The sequence below is a fragment of the Rattus norvegicus genome, chromosome 3 (genome assembly GCF_036323735.1).
Source record: "Rattus norvegicus strain BN/NHsdMcwi chromosome 3, GRCr8, whole genome shotgun sequence".
NCBI lineage: Eukaryota > Metazoa > Chordata > Mammalia > Rodentia > Muridae > Rattus > Rattus norvegicus.
In genome coordinates, this window is record NC_086021.1 from 126134793 (window position 1) to 126158316 (window position 23524).

General features: G+C 51.8%; 1 protein-coding gene across 8 annotated transcripts; it reads right to left on the reverse strand.

Moving 5' to 3' along the window:
• Positions 1-132: 132 nt before the first annotated feature.
• Positions 133-23511, reverse strand: Plcb2 (phospholipase C, beta 2). Of its 8 annotated transcripts, none has more exons than XM_063284733.1 (32): positions 23248-23511; positions 20212-20289; positions 19569-19637; positions 18874-19014; positions 18663-18742; positions 18502-18555; positions 18327-18402; positions 15061-15161; positions 14743-14909; positions 14505-14651; positions 14209-14366; positions 13919-14001; positions 13578-13662; positions 12717-12879; positions 12527-12651; positions 12347-12443; positions 10835-10919; positions 10600-10724; positions 9908-10062; positions 9214-9378; positions 8652-8751; positions 7892-7996; positions 7662-7756; positions 7464-7551; positions 7062-7106; positions 6730-6940; positions 6487-6649; positions 6213-6289; positions 6028-6123; positions 5518-5575; positions 4893-4979; positions 133-4501 (listed from the first exon to the last, which is right to left on the reverse strand). In XM_063284733.1, exons 1-32 carry the CDS (start codon positions 23329-23331, stop codon positions 4298-4300), a joined length of 3567 nt encoding a protein of 1188 aa, XP_063140803.1. In that variant the 5' UTR covers positions 23332-23511; the 3' UTR covers positions 133-4297. The 8 variants fall into 8 exon arrangements, 5 of the variants coding, with proteins under 5 accessions (XP_063140803.1, XP_063140804.1, XP_063140805.1 ...); XM_063284734.1 differs by lacking the exon at positions 23248-23511 and adding an exon at positions 21654-21683; NM_053478.2 differs by having other exon boundaries at positions 3944-4501; positions 7464-7536; positions 23248-23429.
• Between the last annotated feature and the right edge of the window lie 13 nt (positions 23512-23524).

The window sequence follows — 23524 nt, forward strand, 5'->3', positions numbered from 1 at the left end:
TCAGATGTGTGGAAAACTCACTGGACATCTTCCTTTGGACAACTCATAGGTGCTAAGGAGGAGTAATACTGAAGGCCTTCGCTGAGTCTTACAATGAGTGTCCCACAAGCTCCCATGTCTAGAGGGCTTGACAATAGTTGGAATGGAATTTATTTGTAGAATAAGTGAAGGGCTGGGGACTTTTCGAAGCTGGTAGAGTATTTGCCCAATATACACAAAACCATTGGTTTGATTCCCAGCATGAAACCAGGACTTAACAGCCCCAGCACTTGAGAGATGGAGGCAGGGGGATCAGAAGTTCCAAGATCATCCTCACCTACATAGTGAGGTTGAGGCCAGCCTGGGCTACATGAGAACCCTACCATTGTTTTTCCAGCGATGTTAAGGGAAGATGTACAAACAATTCTGAATGAAGGAGAATTGACCCAGGACTGAAAACATTTGCTAAATACAAAACTCAGACAGCCAGTGGAAGGACAGATGAATACTGGGAAAGAGTGGGAACTGAGGTCTTCTGAAGGCAGCAGAATTAGTCCTTAAGGACGAGTGACATTGGCTGCTAAGAAACAAGGAAGATGGTCCAGACAGAGGGTTACAGGGACAAAGGCACCCAACAGGCACAGGTCAAGGGCTGTGTTCAGGGGTCCTATGCTGTAAGAGAAAGGAAGCTCAGTGAAAAATTGAGGGGGTGTTCAGTCTGGGAAGAGTAGGTGGCTTTGCAGGACACTCCTGAGGATTCTGTGAGGAGTGCTCTTGCTGGACAGTGGGGGCGGGGTGCGGGAGAGCATCCATGTCTTCTGGAACACCTAGGCTCCAGGATGGCCTAGGAGTGGATTCAAGCTAGACCCTACAACAGGAACCCACACTCCCCTTTGTCCTGTGAGGCATATTACTAAGTGCACAGTAGGTGAAGCTAGCCCCACACACAATTCTTGGCATGGGAGCGAGGTCTCAGCCTGTGTTGTGGACTGGCAGTGTCACCCCAGGCCTGCACATTCCTATCTGTAAGAGGAAGCAGAGAGAGAAACTCAGCCTGCACCACAAGGGATCAGGAGCCAGTGTTGGAAAAGCACCACCTCATTTAGAGGGCCCTCAAAGTCCATCCCATCAAAGGACCAGGGAGCACTCTCCGCCCCAAGGAAAGGAATAGGGTGCTCTCCCTCCTTCTTCAGCAGAAGAAAGGCTTTTATTTCTCAGGACTCCATCTTCTCTGTCTGCACCATGAGAGAAGATGCTTTCTTCTCTTCTTCCTTCGGGATCAAGAGGAAGGTTAGGCTGTGTACCGCCAAGAAGAAAAGCACCCAAACCCCAGAAGAGCTCATTGGCCAAGCCCCTCCTCTCAAGAGCCTCCCTGAACCAGCTCAGCTTTGCCTGTGCCCCTACTGCCTGTGGTAGAGGGAAACAATGTATTTGTGTGTGGGAAAAATTGGCCAAGTCTTCTTCAGAGCCTCACTCTGGTCTGGGCTGAGTTCCCTCCCAGGTCTCAGAACCTAGAGCCTTTGCTCTGACTTTCTTCCCTGGGCTCACTGTGTTCTGAACAGAAAAGAAACAGCAAAGGCTGGGGGGAGAAAAAAAAAAAAGCTGAGACTTCGCTGTGGAGCACAGAGGCTCCAACAGCCGGAATTAGAAGCTGTCGCTTAGGGAGCTGAAAGCTGACAGGAGAAGGAGCTGTGCAGGCAGGGGGCAGGAAGGCACTTCACACTCCTCCCCTCCCACCTACCCAGCTTCTCCCCCTGCAGGCCCCAGGCTGGCAAAAGGGCTTCCTCCCAGAGGTGCCTCAGTTTGCAAGTCTGTCTGTCTGTAACTGCCCCTCCCCGCCCCCTCCTTTCCTCTTCAAGTGTCACCAGCCCCCTCACTCTGTCACATTGCACTTGCTAGCTCCTCAGGCTTGAGCCTAGTGGCACGTGCCTTGGAGCTGCAGGGAGCTGGGAGGGGTGTGTGTGTGTGTGCAAGGGGGGGTGGGGTGAGTCAGCAGAGGATCTGGTACTGAGTCAACCATGGGACTCCTAAGGGGTGAGGACCCTTCTCCATGTCAAATGGAGATGCAAATCATGAGCAAGAGGGAACCTGGCCTTATGGCACAACAGGGATGGAACCCAGGTGTCCAGGGCCCAGGGGAGGACATCAATTCTTCCTCTGTACTTCCCCCGTGACCACAGATTAACCCATCTCCAGGGCCTAGAACCAGCCCTTTTGGGCATCAGACTGAAAGAAAGCAGGTAGGTATTCAGACTGCCTGAGAAGCCACTCAGTGACCCTTCGGGAGGCAGGATTGCAACTCCTTCCCGTTTGCCCGGCTGCATCCTGGCCTGGCAAGAGAACTGAAGGTGGCTTCTCTTGTGGGTTTGTGGGTATTGACTGTGGCTATTGTCCAGGACTCTGCTGGCTCTACCTGAGGCCCATGTACCTGCTTCAGTGAGTTCCCCTCAGTCTGGGTTCTCATCTCCACAGAAGGTAAGAAGGCAGAGCAGAATAGGATTTCTGGGAATGGGTTGAGGTTAGGGCACTGCCTGGGGGTGTGGATGTCCCACCCTGATGGTATCCAGTGTGGCTAGGACAGGGAGACTGGCTGACAAAGGCTTTCAGATGTGTGAATGGAAGGTCTTAGCTTTACTCTGCGGCCAGGGACAGGTAGGAACCCCTGAGGTCAGGCCCTGAGAGGGATGGGGGAAAGTATCCCTGTTCAGTTTCCAAAGGCACAGGTGTTCACAGTTAATGGCATCTGTTGTCACTCTGTGATAAGAAAACAACCTCTTCCCAGCATCACCCCACCCTGCCAGCCCATTTGGGATTTGAGACAGAGCTGTAGGTGTGGCCTGCAAGCTATGCCTCCAGAAAGTTTATTGCAGGGGCAGGTCCCTGTGTGTGGTCACTCTAGGTGTTCCTGAAGAGGCCCAGACAACTCAAAGGTTTGGAATTACCAAGAGTGTAGGGTGCACTTTTGTACTGGGATTATCCCTGGTCAGGGGACACAAGGAAGGGGCACATCTGTGGGGGGTTAGAGAAGAGAAACATCATCTTTTTTTTTTTTTTTTGGTTCTTTTTTTTCAGAGCTGGGGACCGAACCCAGGGCCTTGCGCTTCCTAGGTAAGGGCTCTACCACTGAGCTAAATCCCCAGCCCCGAAACATCATCTTTTAAGGGTTATGGCATCAGTATCAGCAGACAGGGAAGCCAGAGAGAGGCAGGGCCACTTGACAGGGCCCCAGAAGGGCCTTCACCCTTCCTGCAGCTCCCAAGGGACCCATTTTCCACACACCATTCAAGCAGCTTCATTCAGAGGGGAAAGACCTTCCCATTGTCTTTTCCTAACTGGAGAACAGCAGCCAGGCTAAGGTGGGAGAGTCTGGTTTGGGTTCTTTGGTAGGAAGGAGAAAAAGAAATAAACCAGATAAAGTCAGTAAAGAAAATAAATGATGGGGGTTGGGGATTTAGCTCAGTGGTAGAGCGCTTACCTAGGAAGCGCAAGGCCCTGGGTTCGGTCCCCAGCTCCGAAAAAAAGAACCAAAAAAGAAAAAAAGAAAATAAATGATGAACTCAAGCCCCACGGAAAACTGGTGGCACAGCTGCTAGGAAGTGCAGACGGAGAAAACAGGGTGAGCCAGTTTCAGAGTTGGAGAGAGAGCACCCTTTGCCATCAGGCATAGCCCCCACACCCCCAATACTCGATCAGTTGAGGGGCAGCTGAGAAAGCTTCCCCGTGCAGCCTTCTGTCCCCATAGGTAGGAGGCTACGGCAGGGGCCTTTGCTGCCACTCTGAAAGTAGCCCTTCCCAGAGAGCCTTGAGGCAGTACCAGGCTCTGCCTTAAGGAGTTGGCAACACTGTACTCAAGGCAGCCCTAGAAGATGCAGCTAGAAGACTGCCTCAAGTCATGCAACAAGGGAAGAGGCCTTGGTTCTGCTGGAGCCACACCCACAGAGTGAAGGTTCCAGGGAGCAAAGCCAAGCATCCAGGAAAGGGAACGGAGCTCCAAGTGGAGAGCCCCTGCATGTATGTTAGGAAAGGCAGAGGGGAGACCAGGACCCAATTTCCTCTCTCTTGGTCCATATTCCTTTGCCTTCAATAAGTATATGGCACTACAGGTGGGACGACAGAAGAAGCCAGCTTAGAAAAGACTCGGGTTCCATGGGGCTCTTGCCCCAATGGTCTCCCATTTCTGCCTTATGTGGCTGAGAAGCGGGGCTGCGGCAGCCAAGGCAGCCCCAGGCTCCCACAGCCCCAGAGTAATAAGGTCCTTTTCTCCCGAGGAGAAAGGCGTGGATATCCTTGCTAAAATGTCGGAGTGAGATGCTGGCATTCAGAGGCGGCTCTCCTGAGTGTCTGTCTTGTTCACAAGTGGCTCCTGTGGACACGACTCCTCAGAGGCCTCACAGGGCCTCTCAGGCTTCTCTTCTGCTTCCGTGGGGAAGCAGGCCTTGAAGCAAGCCCGCATTGACTCCTTTACTTCAGCCTCCAGGCCCTTCATCTTGGCCTCATACTCTGCCAGCGCCTTCTCCTGGAACTGTGGGGACAGCAGGGACCATTACCTGGCTCAGGAGGGGGCCTTGCCTGCCCTCCCCCCACCCCCCACCCCCCCAGCCCCCCACTCCCCCACCCCCCACCCCCACCACCCAGACTTTAGAATACTAATACTGTGCCCATTCTATTCAGGACTTCCCAGGGACTGGGTTAGGAATTGAGAGAATGAGGCTCATCAAAGAACTTTCTAGGAGAAATATCAAGCAAACAAATCTGTAGAGATGCCTCATTCGAAGGAGCCTTGGGACACCCTGAGAACCTGCCTCTGACCCACTGGTGACACCTGACCTCTTGCGTGGAGCCCCTGGGGTTGAACCCCTTTTCACCCAAGAGCCCATTTAGCTCCACTGGGGCCAGGACAGAGGTCACCTCACCTGCTTTTCCATTGCCTGGATCTGCTCCAGGCAGGCTGTCTGCTTCTCTTCCAGCTTCTCCTGGTGACGCTCCAGGGTCTCTGTCATCTGGGTACAGGTGAGAGACAGAGAATCAGATAGAGAGACAAGCAACATACCAGCAGTGAGACTTGGAGCAAATTCCTTAACCTCTGGGCAGCTTTTGCAATGTGTAAAATGAGGTAATCGGACTTGGCTCAGGATTGTGAAGGATCACATGTCTGGTCCACAGGAAGCGCTTGTCATAGGGCCTGACACAGGGTCAGGCCACAGTAGGTGGAAGGCCTGTTACTGTGGTCAGCAATGCCCAGGGAAGGAGCTTTAGGCCTATTCTCAGCAGTGTTTCCCTTCCTCTTTCCATTCCATGGCGCCTCAGGAAGCCTTCCTCTCCCACCCCATCCAATCACATCCTCCCTTGACCTCATGTTCCCCAGGCAGTTCCCTTCGGGCTGGCAGTCTCCACCCACAGGCCAGACCCTTGGGATACTTCCTCCCTTTCCTAGCTGCACGGACACTCTGAACAGCCTGCTATCAGGGCTCCAAGGGAGGACACTCATCCCCACACACACCTACGGAGAGAATGACTGGGAAGGACCAGCCAGCGTACCTGCTTGACAGCCTGCACCACCTCCTGGATGTGGGAGTTGTTAATTTCTCTCTTGAGCCTGTTGATAGGATTGGAGTTTTATAAAGAGACAGGGTCGATAAATTACCCTAAGGGTAAAACAAGTAAGCGCTCCATCTCTGAAGCAGGAAGGAACGGAGAGACCAGCATGGAAGATGGGGAAGGGGTTTGGGGGAGCTCTGGGTCCACTTCCTTATGAAAACATCCCGGGTGGGCACTGTGGAGAGTGCAGACATCTAAGGGGACATGATGCTACCCCTAGGCTCCATCTCCTTCTCTGTGCATCATTTTCCTTCTATTGCTCCTCTCTCCTTAAGCAGTGTTAGCATCTGTGTTTTGCTCAAGGGAGAGATACAGTGATGGGACCAACTTGTAAAGGGCCAAGACAGAGGCAGATCGATGGGAATCAAGTTAGGAGCCGTTGTAGGGTTGACCCTCGTCCAGCTGGAGTTCCGTCTGCTCAGATGGGGCTCCCTCCCCTGCAGGGTTTACCTCTCCTGGGCCACCTTGTCTGTGGTGACTTTGGTCATGGCTTGGATCCGCTCCAGCCTTTTGGCCTCCAGTTTTTTCTTCATCTCTTTGGTGTCACTGCGGACAGACAAGGGGTAGATATTCTGTGGTTCGCAGCCTTTGGCCGCAGGTAGGGGCAAGTAAGTAGTCAAGAGGGGCAACTTTACGTTTCCGAGGTCTCCTTGAAGCTCTTGAGTTCAGCAGCCTGTTTCTCTCTGGCCAGCTCCATCATCTTGGCGATTTGCTGGGAAGGAAGGAAGGATGGAAGGAAGGAAGGAAGGGAGGGAGGGAGGGAGGGAGGAAGGAAGGAAGGAAGGAAGGAAGGAAGGAAGGAAGGAAGGAAGGAAGGAAGGAAGGAAGGAAGGAAGGACGAGTTAAGTGAGAAGCCCTTGGCTGGGCAGAAGAGGTGGAGTTGGTTGCTGCAGCCGCTGTGTCCCTCACCTCGGTCACGTGCTGCTCCTTACGCTTGAGGACAGAGCGGTACTGCTCCTCGCCTTGCTGCTGCAGCTCCTGCTCCAGCCTGTCCTTCAGATCCTGCACGCGGGGGTCCGGTCCCTCGAGGACCTCCCTAGGCACCACGATGGTCTCCTCACAGGGCACGATCCTGTGGAAGCCACGAGGGAACAGAACCTGAGCCAGGTACCACTACTCTTGGGGAAGACAGGACACCACCGAAGCCCTTACCTCTTCTTGCGGGAGCCCTTGCCCGGGCGGAGCTTGCAGCTTGCTGCTGGGTCCTGGAGCTCCGCTAGCTGTGCAGCGCCACGCTGCAGCAGCTCCTCCCAGCGCCGGGCTCCACGCCGCTCCAGCTCTCGAAGCTCCTTCTCATGTCTCCGCTGCAGCTTCACCACGCCCTTCAGCTCCCGCAGCTCTTCCAAGCTAGTGGTCTGTGGCTCTGCAGAGGCATGGCCAAGGTGTGTGCCACCCGGAGCATCCTCCCTGTGCTGCAGGCCTGAGAGTCCCAGGCTCTCCCCTCCAGATCCTGCCCTGTGAGCACATGGCCCAGCAGGCCTTACCTGCCACTTCCTTCGTAGCTTCCTCCTTGGCCTTGGTCCCAGGCGCTGTAAGAGCACAGGGCTGGACTGTCAGGTGCCTTGGAGGCACCTCAGTTTGGTTCCTGCGGGGTTGTAGTTTAAGCCCTCTGCAACTCCCCCTCTCTTGGTTCTTTTTTTTTTTTTTTTTTTTTTTTTTTTTTTTTTTTTTTCGGAGCTGGGGACCGAACCCAGGGCCTTGTGCTTCCTAGGTAAGCGCTCTACCACTGAGCTAAATCCTCAGCCCCCAACTCCCCCTCTCTTAGTGTGGAGGCTTCAGATTCAGATCTTCCCTCCCGAATGAAAGTGTTAGTCTTTGGGGGACTATGGGTGTGGTGGGAGAGGTGCAGGGCTATCCACTAGGTAGGTGGACCCAAAACTACCTACCTGTTGACCCATTGCCTGCGGAGACTGGAGCCCCGTTGGACTGGCTGGCAACAGGAATCCCAGAGAAGAGCTTCTGTATGAGGGTGGCCTGTTAGAACGGTGGCTCTAACAGGACACTCCCTGAATAGGGGACTCTGCCCCTCCCCACTCATTCCACAGTTTGTGGAGGGTTCTGGCAGTGGTCCTGGCAACACAGACCTCAGGCAGACTTCCTGTCACTTCTTTGAGCTTCACAGACTTCTTATCATGGGCACTGAAGTACTTGATGGGGTTGGCAAGAGCCACAGTAAGATCTGGGAAGCACAGGTTATGACCAGTGCATGTGTATGGAGTTTAAAGTCTAAAAGGATCCACCTACCACCCTCTCTAACTCCACTTCAGTTATCGGCTTAATGAACAGAGAGCTTGGGGCCAGGCACAGGTCCTACCTGCCCACGTGTCAGGTACATAGTCCTTCATCTCCAGGAAGACGAAGAGAGCAGGCATGGTGAGAGGCATGTTGCTCTCACTGCGCAGGCACAGATGGTGGTATCCTGTGGAACATGGTGAGGTGGATGGTAAGCCAGAGCCCACTCCTGCTCAGTACCACAGCACAAACAAGCCCTTAGGACTTCTGACTGAGAGCCAAAGGCCAGGGTTATAACTCTAATGCTGCGCTTCCCTACCGTGTGGCTTTGGGCAGGCTAGGTTAACCCTAGGTTAATGCCTCAAATATCTGCTGTGTGTGTTTATTATGAGAATGTGTTATAAGCCCTTCACACCTTTTTATTACATTTTAATTCATCTACTCTGCATGTGCTTGAACGCACACGCAGAGGTCAGAGGACACCTTGTGGGAACTGGTTCTCTCTCTTTCACCATGTGGTGTCTAGGGTCAAACTCGGATCATTAGGCTTAGCAGCGAGTGTCTCTACCCGCTGAGCCATCTCTCCAGCTCCTCTCACACATTCTAAGTGCCCAGAAATGCCAGCTGCTCAGGAATCTGTAACACTGACTCCGGAAGATCATGGGCACCAGTCAGGTTCCTGTACAAAGTCTATTTCTGTCCCACTCCTTAGATCAGCTGATAACATGAGGGAGGACGCTGAGACCTCAGAGACCCTGCCTGAATGCCATTCCCGCCCCCAGCCAGGATGCTGGTCTTGGTCTCAGACTCTCTGCAAGCAGTGAAGACCCCCGACTCCTTACCGGAATGTAAGGCATTGATGGGGATGATGCGATGTCCAATAAATTTGCCGCCTTCTTCCATTACAGCTATCCTGAGGGAGGCCAGCTCAGGCACCAAGATCTACAGTAGTTTAGGACAGCAGTCTGAGGAGTGGACAGGCCCCTCCCCTTGACTCCTGAAGTCTCACTCAATGCCAGGAGGAGACCCTGCCAGGCACTGCTAGATTTGGTAAGGTTAGGCAGAAGCAATGCCCTGTGACACATACAGGCATCTTCCAGTTTGAACCAGGCTCACATGGGAAAGTGGACTCAGATGTACAGCCCAGGACAGTGGGCCCATGCGAACAGCCCTTGGCAGCTGCCAACCAGTGTCCAAGGAGATAAAGAACCCCATCCTCCCCTAGCTTCTGGGCTGAGAGTTCATGTTTCGATCCCTAATCCTAATGTACGAGTTCTCCCACCCCGCCCCCCCACACAAGCAAACCTAGTGAACATGAGTTTGGGACTTCTGAACGTTAGGAAGGCATACCGGGACAGGCCAAGCACTAGGGACAGACACCAGTGCCAGCCCCATCCCTAGCACCTTCTCAAAAATGAAGGGTTCCTCCTTCCAGACAGGATTGATGGAGTTAGCAGTAGGTGACAGCTTGGTACGATAGCGCCTCTTGGGGTCCCCTGGGAGGCCAAACAGTTCTACTTCCACATAGGTGCGCACACTGCGCTCTGACAGGAACTGCCCAGAGATGACCTAAGGGTGAGAACCCAGGGGAGACCAACATTAGATATCCCACCCCAGTTGATTCCTAAGCCTGTGGGGCTTCTGTCCCCATAAGGCCAAGCATCTACTGTGGGTATCGTGAAGGTCCCCTTTCAGCATTGGCCATCAAATAGCAGCGGTGTGACTCAAGATTTACAGGCAAGCTCTAAGGACCTGAGTGCTTCCAGGACTTGGGAGAGGCAGGCCACCCAGACAAGAAAGGAGCAACAATTGTTTACCCCCCCCACCCCCCGGTCTAGAACCAGCATGGCTCAGACTCTCTTTCTCTCCCCTCCCCCACTAGAGTCTCAGCCCTTCCCCTTGGTTTCCATGGGGACCAAGAGGCAGACTCCAGTGCTGAGGAGGAGGCAGTTTCCAAGGCAACTTGCTACTGCAGGAACTGGCTGGGGCTGAAGTCTTCAAGATATCAGGAAAGGGGGTTGAGGTAGAGGGGTGGGCTTCTTGGCCTTCCTTCTCAAGAACCCAGCCCTCCCAGACACTTGTCAACCCTGGGCCTTGCCGTAATGGAAAGGGTAGTGGCAACCACCACATCAATGCGGTCCACCGAGAAGGGGTTGAACTGCTTGTCCTGCCTGCGCATGAACTCGTGCTTTAGGAGGTAGCCACTCTGCCCGTTGAACTCAAACAGTGCCATGTTCTGCTGCATGGGCAGATCTGGGGGGACAAGAGGATGCAGTGAGGATGGTGTATCCTGGATCCATTCACAGTCTCTTTTCAATACTTTCCACCAGCCTTATGTTTTTTGTCTCAGGAATGGGGGAATTTGGGTAGATCATGAAGGTGAGAGTTTCTCATGTCCCATCCCAGTCCCTTGGCCGTACCTAGACTTTCAGGAAGGGCCTTTCAACCTAGAGTCAGCAAGGAGTAATGGTATGACCAGGATGCAAATTCACAGAGGATCTGGGATAGCTGGCACAGATGTGACATCCAAGCAGAGCAGCCAGAACCCATGCCAGCCTTTGTGTCGTATGTTTGTTCCCATATGTGAACAGCTCAACAGGTATGAGGGAATGTGCCCCTCCCCAAAGTGCTCTCGCCACCAGGGTATGCTCCCAGAACCTATGCAAACACTGCACCCAGTAGGCATCAAAGAACTTTATCTAGGGAGGAGTAAAGATAGGATAGGCAGGGCCCAGAGGAAGGTTCTGGGGCGGGGGTGGGGGTCTGGAATGATTTAGGAAGTGCCCTTACCCATTGTCTGGAAATTGAGGGCAACCATCTGACATCCGGCATTCCAGAACATCTGGGGCATGTAGTTGGAAGAGTCCATGCGCGTGCCCTTGGGGTACACGCGGCTCATCTGGCGTTTATTATAGCTGTTGTTGGGTATAGGAGCTAGCCAAGGCCACCTGCACCAGCAGGACCCCAGACCCTCCCACAAGCCCCATCCCACCAGGGGCCTTGTCTGGCAAAGCCTCAAGGATACTCCACAAACTGCATGGAGGCCTTGGAGAGCAGCTCGTAGGCCTTGAGCTCCGTGAAGGAAGAGACAAGGTAACTCCTGTTCTTCTCTGTGCAAGGGAGAAAGGGAGGGGAGTCCACATCAGGGCGCCCCTCTCTCAGCCCTGCCTTCCTTTGGGGGCACTTTCCTCCACAAAGAGGTGCTTCCAACCCAGGAGTCTGTTGAGATCTGAGGAGCCAGATTTGAGACTATAAATGTGCTGGGGTAAAGGGACACCAGGGTGGGCATGCAGGAGGGAACCTGTATCATGGTGGGAAAGAGTGACCGCTATAGCCATGGATAGGCATGTAGGGTGTGGCAGACATATGAGGCTGAGGCCAGGGTATCAGGAACATGTGGTACACACACCTGGTGAGAGAACAGCTGAGGCATGTAGTTGAAAGAGACCATATGTATGCCCCTGGGACACACAAAGCTCACATTTTGTTTGTTATAGCTGTACCTGAGCATAGTGTTGGCCAAGGCTGTTTGCAGGACCCCAGGCCTTCCTTCAAGACCCAGCTGGGGGACCTTGGCTGGTGAAACCTTACGGTTACCCAGGCAGTGATGTTTACAGGGAGTGAAATGTGCAAGCAGTCAGCAAGTGCAGAGAGGAGCTGTATAGTAAGGGTAGTACCCCATACCCTCCAAACATATCCTGGGTGTGCCTAGGGAGCAGACCAGGTTGAGAATTCAGATATGGGGTGTGAGTGTTACAGAGATCCACCTGCACGAGAATGCTCAGAGAGGTGCTCATGTTGGGGAGACGCACAGAGGGTGGGAAATGCACTTAAGGGCATCTTGAAAAGATCAGGGCAAATGTCATGGCGACACACAAAAATGGAAGGATCCGATGAGGTACGTGAGCCTCTGGAGATTGCTCTGCCTTCCACTCATGGAAACTCTCTTCCCTCCCCATCCCCTTCTTTAGATGGGGCCTCTCTATGTAGAGTCCTGGCTGTCCTGGAACTTGCTATGCAGACCAGGATGGCTTCTAATTCACAAAGCTCAGCCTGCCTCTGGCTCTGAATGCTAGGATTAAAGGTATGCTCTCCCAGGAACTCTTCCCCCAGGTCTGAGGCACCTAGACTTGGGGCAGCACTTGAGAGAGTTCAGTCCTGGGAGCTGCACAACCTTAGGAAACTGCAGAAGCTCCAGACAGGCCTGGCTGAGGTGGCCTGTCATACCTGCCGGTCACTGACACACACCAGAACGTTCCGTTTGCTGCCAAGTTCTTTAGTCCAATGCTGGGAGCCACTGCCACTTAAACAAGCCCTTTGCCTGACTCCTAAGCTGGGTATTTATAGATAAGGCGCTTCGTGCAAGAGGGAGCAGGTCCCTTCCTTTCATTCCACTCACAAAGCCACTCTTGAACCAGTACAGCCTGCTCCTGAACCCAGCCTGCCCTCTCACCCCAACCACCCTGTACTAACATACATACGTGCAGAGAACCTAGCCTGCCTTCTCTCCCCGACCACCCTGTACTAACGTACATACGTGCAGAGAACTCGAAGGAGATAAACTTGGTGGGCTGGATGTAATTGACAAGGCTGGACATTTCCTCATAAGCTGTCACCTCCAAGCCTGCTGTGCCCTAGAGGAGAAAGGAGAATACAGAGACCGCACAGTAGCACATGGCCATGCAGAGAGAGTACACAGCGGCCAGTCCACACACACCTCATCAGACTGCATCTTCTTAATTTCTTCTTCATCCAGGTTTCCTGACTCCTCCTCTTCCTCTTCTTCCACCTCCTCCTCCTCCTCTCCCTCCTCCACCTCAGTCCGGTCCTCAGCAGTCCACCCTGCCACACAGTTTTGTCAGCCCTGGCTCTCCCCCATCCCCACCCCACTCCTGTTACTCACTCACCCGTGTCCTCTTCTACAGGGACACTAGATGGGAAGCCGCCCTCAGACACCCCATCAGGCTTCTTGTTGGGGGATGCTGGCCCAGAAAACTGGTTCTTCTTATTCTTAATGAGGATCTTGCCCCGGAGGTCCTCAGGGCTAGGCAGAGGCATGCCAGGTTTCAGCTGTAGACAGGGAAGAGGTGGGTACCATTGCTTCCCCTCTGGTGTGTCCCTGAGGTGTGTCTGTGGTGTGTCCCTGTGGTGTGGGCCTATGTTGTTGCCTCACCTCCAACCACTGTCCCTTGTGTCTTGAATTCCCATTTGACTGAAATTACCCATTGCTTGGCAAGAATGTCTCTTTCCCACATTCCTTCTGACTAGACCGCTTTTTTCACAAGCTCACTGAACCTCTGTCATCTTCCAGACTTCACCTTATCCATCACACCCCTCCAAAAAGCCTTCCTTCATCCTCTAAGACCCGAGCACTGCCTCCCATAGCAACTCATAGCTGGCTGTAATTGGCCTGGACACTTCTCTGTCTCCTCATGAAGAGGGTCAGAGGCCTGGGCCAGCAATTGTGGTGTTTGGGTTTGTTGTTTTGTTTTGTTTTGTTTTGTTTGTTTGTTTGTTTTAGATAGGGTCTCAGTGTGCAGCTCAGATTGGCATGTAGCTTGAAATATTCCTGCCAACAACCTCTCAAATGTAAGTGCCACCATGCCTAACCTTCAACCAAGTTTCTGACACTGGTAGACCCCTAATTCTAGCATACTCTCTGACACATGGTGGATAACAGGACCCCAGACTCACAATCTATCAAGTACATTCAACTCTCTTTGTCCCGCTAACCTGGTTCCAGATGCCCTACAAGACTGAGCACTCACAGGAAAGTTTTCCAGGGGCTCTGTGAGCAAGGTCTCTCCAAACATGGTCCGGCAGTACTCGGCCATCTTAGCCTGTTGGCGGGGTCTGTTAGCAGCGGACAAAAGTACAGGTAGGGGTTAGTTGCCTAGCACTCACCTCTTCCCATCTTCAGTGCCCTGATAACCCAGATCAGGAGTACCAGGAAGTGGCAGGTAGGGACAGAGGAAGGAGAAGCTGAGGTTCTAAGGAGACCAAACAAATGCCTAGAGGCTGGGGACAGTATATGTGGGGGTGGGAGGAAGTTCAGGCAAGAGGCTAGGGCAGAGGTAGAGAATGGTGCCAAATAGGCCAGGATACACACGAGTCCACGTGGTTTTCAAATGACAGGATGACAGGATATGGGGAGGTCTTAAAGGCACTTTCTGCAATGGCTTCGACTGCTTCCTAAAAGAGAAAGGAACCCTGTAAAGAGGGTAGTTCCTCCCTACTATTTAGTCTCAGCATACACATAAAACTAGATAGCCACCATAGCCTCCCAACAGCTTGAGGTATTCCAGATGCTTCTCCCCTTCAGCTTCACTTCCCTAACAGAAAACGCCTCAGGCCCATTCTGATGGCCACGGTAACCAGCTTCCACACCCCAAGACCCACCTTGAACAAGATATCTGTGGTCATAGTGAAGCCGTGGGTGATGATGGGTTCTTCGTCGGGGGGCTTTCCTTTCCAACAATCTAATTCTACACAACGGCAGCCAGATAGCAGCACCTGGCGGTACATCTCAGCCGAGGAAGGGCCTGAAAACTGGCCAGCTGAACCAATGGAGATAAGGAGAAGGATGTCACTCACAGCCAGGCCAGGCCCCTCACTACCTCTAGTCTGTCCTATTGGCAAGGTAAGCAGTAGTTGAGAAGCATCTGTGAAGGGTGCAGCTCAGCATCAGGACCCACCTGTCAGGTAGGTGTTGTGTGAGGAGTTGATGAAGTAGTGATTCAGAGGCTGTGTCATGTCTTGGTGGATCCGCAGAGTATCATGGGCCAGGACACTGTTCTCTGGTCCACAGAGAAACCAGACCATGCCCTCTGGTGACAGTTGGCCTGTGAGACAGTGGACAACAAGCAGTCCTGGCTGCAACTCAGCGCCCAAGATCAGACAGGACTACATGAAGCAGGTTCCCTTGGTCCTTACCCCTCTGCACATTGATGCCGCTGGGCTCGTACTTGTCAATGAGCGCCTGCACCTGCTCAGGCCGGGCTGGTGGGAACAGCAAGGAATTGAGTCGAGGGTCTCGTTGCTTCTGATTGATGAATTTGGTCAGGTGCTCCTTGGTCATGTAGGGTTTGGCTTTAGCATGACTATAGGCCAGAGAGAAGAGCTCAGGTGTGTGTCCTTTGCCCTGGAGGCTTGGACTACCCTCTTCTCTTGTACAACCCTGTTACTCCCAAAAGGATGGGTAGAAGAATCACTGCCCTTACCAGCAATTCACGCCCAACCCAAGGAACTCACTAAGAAGTGAAGATCTCATCAATTTCTGGCCGAGGACAGAGGCTCATGAGGAAGCTCTTGTACACAGATTCTGGGAAGTCCTCGGGATTGATAGCATCATTCTGGAAGAACCATCACCTTGTTATCCTTCATCTCACCTGCTCAGATAAGACTCACCATGACCTACACCCAGCTCTGGGGAAGGGGGACTGATCAGAGAGGAGTTTCTCAAGGCAGACAGGCAGCAGACACACTGGGCACACAAATCTCAAGGTTGTCTTGAGCAGAATGAAGAGGACAAAAGGTCATAAGCAGGGGTGCTGCTTGCCTGACAGGGTCCCGGGCTGTTACTTTTTTTTCCTTCATAAGTGAAAGAAAACATTCTAAAGAAATGGTTTGAATGTAGACAAATGTGTACCCAACAGTAGAGCCCTGGACTGTGAGAGCCAAAGCCTGAGGGAACTGGAGGGAGAAATACGATGGGGCCTGACATGCACGAAGCCCAGTGAGTGCACATACACGAACGCACATGTGCATGCAAACACGCGTGCACACACACCAAACAAAACACAAGTAATTGGGAAAAACAAACACACAAAATCAGACTTGATCAAAATTTAAAATATGCGTGCTTGCTGGGTGGTGGTGGAGCACACCTTTAATCCTAGCACTTGAGAGGCAGAGGCAGGTGGATCTCTGAGTTTGAGGCCAGCCTGGCCTACAAAGGGAGTTCCAGGGCAGCCAAGATCACACAGAGAAATATTGCCTTGAAAAACCAACAAACAACAAATGTATGTTTATAAGGACATCATCAAGAAACTGAAGGCTAACCTGAGCTAAGGAAGAATGGAGGGAAAGAGGAAGGAAGCGAGGGATGGAGGATAGACAATCTACAGAATAAGATAAAACATTTACAAATCAAATATCCATTAAGTGTTCATTCAACAACAAAAAGATATCCCAAAGGTTGGAGGGAGGACTTGGTTGTTCAAGTCCCCACTGTGCAAGCATGAAGACCTGAGTTCAGATCCCCAGCACCCACATAAATGCTGGTCTCAGTGGTGTGTGTCTGTAGTCCCAGTGTTAGGAATGGACAGACAAGATCTCTGAAGCTCATAGCCAGTCATGCACACCGCACGTGAGCTCCAGGGTCTGTGAGAGCCCTTCCAACACTGATGGAAGCTGGAGAGAGCTCAGCAGTTAAGAGCAAGCCAGTGTTGATCTCGCAGAGGATCTGAGTTCAATTCCCAACACCCACAACAGACATCTCACAACTGCCTGCAATTCCAGTCTAGGGGATCTGATGCCTCTGCCCCTGAGGACAGCTGTACTCATACGCACATAACCACTCACAGACACACACAATCATGTAATTAAAAAACAAATAAACCTTTCAAAAATAAGATGGAGAGCAATTGAGGAAGACCCCTGACATCAACCTCCAGCCTCCGCACATGAACAAACGCATACATAAACCACAAACACACATGCGTACAAAAAAACAAAAGAAATGAAAGAATGAATTTGAATGATGTTTCTGTAAAGGAGATATAGAAATGATCAATAAAACATGAGAAGAACTTATTAGTTATTAAGCAAATACAAACTAAAGTCAAGATGAGATACCATTTCATCCCCGCCAGGACAACATAAACAACAGACAGTAGCAGTGTTAATGGGCCTTAGGAGCACGGGAACCCTTGTGCATGCTGGCGGGAGAGTAGAATGTGGCAGCCACTTGGGAGAACAGTTTGTCAGCTCCTCAAAATGACATAGAGTGAACATAGATTTACCATATAGTCATATGAACAATTCCACCTGGATATATATAGCCACGAAGACTGACAGCAAAATCATGACAAAATGCTTGTATAAGCATTATAGTCAAAACATGGAGAGAAACCAAATATCAACATGGAATTTGATAACTGCTATATAATATCCTCCATACATATGTACACACACACACACACACACACACACACACACACACACACACAGTACTGATGCTACCACATGGATGAATCTGGAAAATACAATGTTGAGTGAATAAAGCTCAACGTGAAAGACCATGGGTTGTATGAGTCCAGAGCACATGAATTTATAGAAGTAGAAACAGAAATCAGACCAACAGTGTACAGGACACTGTGCTTTTCATTTTATTCCTCCAGAAAACAAAACGTTAAACGCCCTTCAGGATCACACTGGAAGATCAACTCGAGTCTTAGTAGGGGGACAAGGGTCTGAACAGGAGAGCATGGCTACGTCTTCCTTAGCACAGCTCTGCCTCTGAAGCTGGTCAGTGGTTTTTACTGTTTGAGCAGACAAATAAGGACATAGCTAGGGATGGAGCCCAGGAGAGAAAGTGGGCGGATGTTACTAGAAGCGGGCAGGCAGCGGGCAGGCAGTGTGAACTGTGAGGACCACCTCAGAAGCCCAGTTCACCTTCTCCCTGCTTCATGCCTGGATCCAGTGTATGTGGCTGCACTCGGGGTCACCAGTGCTACGGAGAACTCCTTGTGCAGTTTATTAGGATGGCTGCTTAGAGTCTTAGCTTTGCTCATTTCTGGTGTCCTAAATTCTTACCAGGAGAAACATTTCATGGGGTGAGACCTTGTAATTACACAAGGGCACTGGCCAAGGTGGGAAATGACTTGAGATCCAATACCACCCCCAAACCAGGCTTGGATCTTGGCTCTGGGCCGCATCTACCTAGAAAGCTCTTTTTTTGGTAAATCACAGAATACATCTCATGGGGTGATCCTGCTTCTGATTTGTAATTAAAAATTAATTGTTTAATTAAAAAGAAGTGGAAAATGTGTTTCTGAATTGAGCCAAAGTCTGTGCCCTGGCAGCTTCCACTCTTGGCTCTGCCCCTCTCCCCACACCCCTGCAGCGTCCTTCCCTGGAGCTGTCAGACCCTATGGTCTGCCTCCTGTCCCTGATGTCCCTATCTTGATCCCCCACAATGAAAACATAGAACTCCTATGCCCACTCAGCTAGGAAGGCTTGTTGACTTGTCCTGGCTGCTGCTGTCCTCCCCAGCATGGCCTCCAGCACTGTTGGATGCAAATCTTCCCACTCTGAGTCCTGTGCTGCATTCCCTTGCCCTGGTCCCACCTTTATGCCTAGTGTCAGTAACCAGAGTTTGATTGGCTTTGGGAGCTACTGATGGGATAGCGGTGCCATTTCTGCTCTCGTCCATCACTCTCCCAGGCCGGCCATGTTTGCTCTGGTGGCAATGAGAATTAGCAGAGCTGCCTGGGGGTGGAAAAGGACTCACTCACCTTGCCTTTTGCAAGGTGACAGGCACTGAGGGCAGCTTCTACACGTTTGCGATCGGCAGGAAACATCTGGAAAAAACTGAGGGAGCAGAGAAAGGTACCAGGCAGCAGAGGAGTCAGGCCTAAAGAGGGAAGGCTTGGGGGCTGGGTGGCCTTAGGGGAAGCTCAAGAGACTCACTTCTTCACAGGGATCTTCCCTTCAGGGCTCAGCTGCATTTTAAGCTTCACCAGGCTGGAGGGATGGTCAGTAGCCCATCAGTCTGGAGACTGGTAAGCCAGCCCCTTGAGCTCAGGCAGGGAGGGGAGGAGGAGGCAGGGAGTGGGGAAACAGACACTTACATCTTGTCTAGGAATGTGCTTCGAGAAGCATTGGCTGTCATTGGGTGTTTGGCCAGAGCCAGTACATCCTCAGCCCAATCCTACAGAACACAGAGCCCAGAAGTCAAACTCCTGGTCACATGCACCTGAGCCCCTGGGTCCAGGCCTCTGACTCTCAAGAAGGTCAGGCTCTCCCAAGGGTCTGCACTCTAGCCAGGTGTTGCCAAGGCACCTTGCCTACGTTCTCCTTGTAAGAGACAAAATTGTGGAAGGTGAGGCCCACCATGTCCGGGCCGGATACCACTGTGAATGTTTTCAGCAGGAAGTGGTTGTCTGGAAAGTCCATGTTGAATACCTCCCGGAGTTTCTGGCTCTGTAGGAAAGAAAGAGTGACACAGGGAGAGTCAGAGGTATGCCCTCAGTCTTGCCCAACATGTCTTTTCCTGTATCTTCTCCTCAGCCACTTGAACTGCAGGCCACTGAGGCAGAATGGCCATGGAACCTACGAACCAGGGAAGCACAGGCCTCAGCCCCCCAACCCCCCGACTCCAGCACCTGCTTTGGCAAGGAGAGGCCAAGAGCTTAGCTAAGGCAGTGGGACCTAGGAATCTGGGAACATCCGTTGAAGACAGACTCTTAGCTCCTAACTCAGGGAGTCCTGCTTCCAACTGTCAGTACCTTCAATCTTCTCACAAGTTTTAGGCAAATGTAGACAAATCATTATCAAGAAGTGGGGAGCAAGGGGCAGAAGACACTTTCCAGACAGTCTGCTGTACTTAGGGGCCGGAATTCCCAGCCTCAGAATCAGGCAAGTTGATCAGCACCTTGGCCTGAGCTGCCCAGAACCCACTCATCTGGGCTCCCCACCCCCAATAGAGACTCACTCCTTGCCCTCTGCAACTCGTGGCTGCTTCTGGGTGCACTTACCTTGGGTATCTTGGCAAACTTCCCAAAGCGAGTGTCTCGGATGCTCGTGACATCCAGAAATTCCATCTCCTGTTAGCAGTTCCCAGTGGGGGTTGGGGGAAGGTCAAGTGGAGAATAATGACACAGAGGGACAGAGCTTTCCCCTATCCCCTCACATCCTAGCTGCTGCCTTCTCTAGATGCCAAGACTGCTCCCAGCTTCCTGGATCCCTCCCCTCACTTTCTGCTTCTCTCTACATAGGGAAAAGTATACTTCATCCCTTCCTTGGAATGAGAGCTGCAACCTGCAGCCTGTCTTTTATCCTGGAGTCCCCCAACCCCATGCCCATGCCTCCTTCTGTTTCTCTGAGTGGCCATGCCTGTCCTCTGAGCCCTGAACTCTGAAATGAGCTGGAGCCATCGGAGATCATTGCCCTTCAGCTCAGCAACTTAACTTCGCCCACTCTCTCCAAGGGATACTAACTCAGGACTAGGTGAGCCCTGGGCAGTCATGAGGTGACTGCATCTTCCCTCCCTGCCCAGAGGGCCCCAGGAGCTACACTCCCTGCATCTCCTGCATCCATGTCTCCATCCTGTACCACCAGGGGTCTAGCAGAGTTCATTGAAGCAGTTGGAGTTGAGGGCCATGTTGGGTAGTGTCTTACCTTACTTTGATGTGTCCAGTATAAGTAATAGCCCTTGGGATCCACCCGAAGGATAACAGGGGAGGCTATTGAGGTTTCCTGGGGAAAGAAGGGGTCAGCTAGCTGCTCTAAGGTCTCAGGCCAACTTTCCTGGCCCAGGCCAAGGATTCAGATAGAATCCATCCCCTTCCTAGAAATCACAAAAAGGCATTCCCCTTCGTTCTCTGAGGAAGAGAGGTGGGATTTCTGGACCCCAGCAATGCCTCTGCCTCTTCATGTTCTCAGGGGTCGTGACTCCACCAAAGGATGAATATCTCTCCAAGACTCCTTGCTACCATCTGGAAAGCTTGGCACAGTGGGAGCGAGGCCCCAAGTCCTGATCTGCACAACCAAGGCCCTGTACAATCTACTGTCAGTCCTGAGCCTCAGATTCCTTCCGTTCAACCATGAGCACAGGCTGCCCCTGCCATCCAAGTGAGCCAAAGAGACACCAGGGCTTTCACACCTCCAAAGTGAAGAAGTCAAATCTCTTCAGCCTGAACCGTCTCAAAAGGGTTTTTCTGAAGTGTGCTGGTATTAATAAGTGGGGTGCGTGGTCAGGAGCGGGTTCCCAGATGCAGAAACACACCTGGGAAACTCCTATGAACTCAAGAACCCTGAGTGCTGTGAACCACCCAGACCTTAAACTCGGTGCTTAGTGGTTAACCTTGGAGTTTGCTGAATGAATGCATAAACAAATGAGCAAACTGATCTAAATCCCTAGTCCACACATGGCGCATAGGCCATTGTTTATTTTAATAGCCTTTGCATATATAAACAAGGTATTACAACTGAAGTTTCCAACAATGCATGATTATTGCTGTGGACACACCAGAACAAATACGGGATCTACCAAGGAAATGGTACAAGAACGGTTCCCACATTAGAGGTGGTTAGAGTATGGGGAAAGATTTGGTAAGAAAGCTGATTTTGGAGAATAGCTCTGTGGTGAGCTCTGAATCCTTTCTCCCAAGGGATGGTCAGTGCTGGCATAGACAGGAGTCTCAGCATAGACAGGAGCCTATGAAACCCAGAAGGTGCCTGGTGGACTACCTCTGATTGAACAGTTGCTTGGGCAGCAAAATGTGAGTATTTGCTGTGCCCAGATCAGACTCATGCGTGAGGGATGGGCAAAAAGGGCCCAAGGCTGCAGAGAGAAAGACTGGTAATAAGGAGCTGAAAACGCAGTTGTGAGCGACCCCCTGAATAGAGGTACTGGGAGATTTCAAGCAAGTGAGCCCCAATACGTGGAGAAGCATCTCCCCCAAATCATCAAAAAGATCACCAGAGAAAGAATAAGCCTTAAGTTCTGTCAGGCTTAGGGACTCCAAGCCAGCTGTTGACAGCGTGTATTCAAGAAGGAACTCTCATCATTCCCGTGCCTCACTAGAAGGCCCTGGAAGAGAAAGAGCTGAGAATCCCACCTTTCTCGGGAGTCCGCAGTCGCCCCCCACCTAGTCCTGGAAGGAGAAAGGCAAATTGCAAGTTGAAGCAAGGTTAGAGTTTCACTTCTAATTTGTTTCTGGAACAGGACTGGCTTTTGTGGGGGACCACTGGTCTATTTCCCAAGGGTGAAGGCAGGTCTGGTAGCTTGCTGACTTTCTTTCTGTAGCTAGGGGAGTTTTCCCCTCTTAGTATGTTCTGAAGGGGGCTGTTGGGGACTAAACAGAGTCACATTTGGTTATATCCTCTATGTCACAGCTATCAATATAGCGTGACATTGTCATCTACTAACTCTACTAACTCTGCCCAAAGCAACCTGAGAGAGCAGAACCTGGTCATGTGTCCTGTGACCAGACTTGGTACGTTCTTGCTCATGCAAGCCAGAGCCCAGGGACTACATAGTACTCTGGGTTGGGGAAGGGCATTGGTCAGCCAGACACACAGGTTGGACAAAGAGTTAGTTATATAGCCTTATCCCTGATGACCCCCTCAGGTTATACGCACTTCCCAGAGGAACTGAGAGAGTCACTTCACTTTTCACTGTGAGTCATTTCCCTCCTTCCATAGGCTCTAAGGCCACATCACCTGCATGTCACCACCATGCCACACCAACCAAAGCACTTCTAAGGAGACAGAAAGCACTTCATCCAGAGCCTCATTCCCCCAGTTTTGACAGCTAGATGCCTTAACCTAGCATAGACTCTCCTCCTTGCATACGCACTGTTGGAAGCGCCAGGCCTTCCCAAGGCCAGTCTAGAGCTCTCTTAAAGGGGTCTATCCCCCTCTGAAGGACAGACCTCATAATTCTCCTTAGACGAAAAGATTCTGTGGTTAGTGGCTGTGTTCAGGGCCCAGAAAGGCCAGAGACTACTTAGGATGGAGCAGACTCTGGGTTGGGATACAAATGGTCTCCCCTCCCCTGCAGACAGGTTAGCAGGTTAGAAGACTGAACTGAGTTGAGCCACCACAGGGAAGCAGAAGTCAGTAAGTTCCTTCTCAGACCCCAGACCTTGAGCCTCCAGTTTTCAACTTTTGTGACTGTTCCCACAGTAGTAGCTTGAGAGAGAACATGGCTTCTCTGGGACAGGATACATCTTGTTCTGTGGACTAGGTGGTGGGGCTGGTTAATAGGCCTTGTGCCAGAGCAAACTTGGGGTGTCTGTGCTGGGAAGGGAACCTGACTGATCTCTTTTACTGATCTCAGCTGAGGAGGGAGGAGAGGGGTATGCATTTCCCTACCAACACTGAAGTTACTAGAAACAAACCTTTATCATCTTCGGGGGTTTTGAAAGGGGTGAATCAGGTCCAAAGAGATTACTTTTTCTGATACTGACCACCTCCACCACACACACAACCCACCCCCTTCATTCCTAAACACAGAGGCTTCCCTACAGCAGCCAGGAGCACCTATCCTCACCCCAGACTTGTTTATCTAGACTCTTGTGACAGCTGCCTGGTCAAGCCACGTAGGCGCTTGGGTGCTGGGAAGACTAAACCAACCCTCCAGTTCTGCAAAGCTCCCAAGCAGCCCTGCCCCCGCCGTCCAGTCCCCGGGGGGAGCCCAGCCCTACTCACATCGTCCCACTTGATGAAGCGCTCCCCTTGGCTCAGATATGCCTTCACCTTAGGGGGCAACAGGACAGGGTTGAGCAAAGACATGATGTCAATTGTCCCTCTTTGCAGAGGTTGGGCAAACCTCTCCAGTGGACAGGAGGAGAGAAGGAAGGAGGGTGAACTGGAGGGGAAGCTAGGCTGGGCTCACATGGCACCCGCCCAGAACTGGTCCGGAAGTCGGGGTACTCTTATAGCCTACAGGGTGGCAGTAGCCGGTAGCAGGACTCAGAGCTTCAGG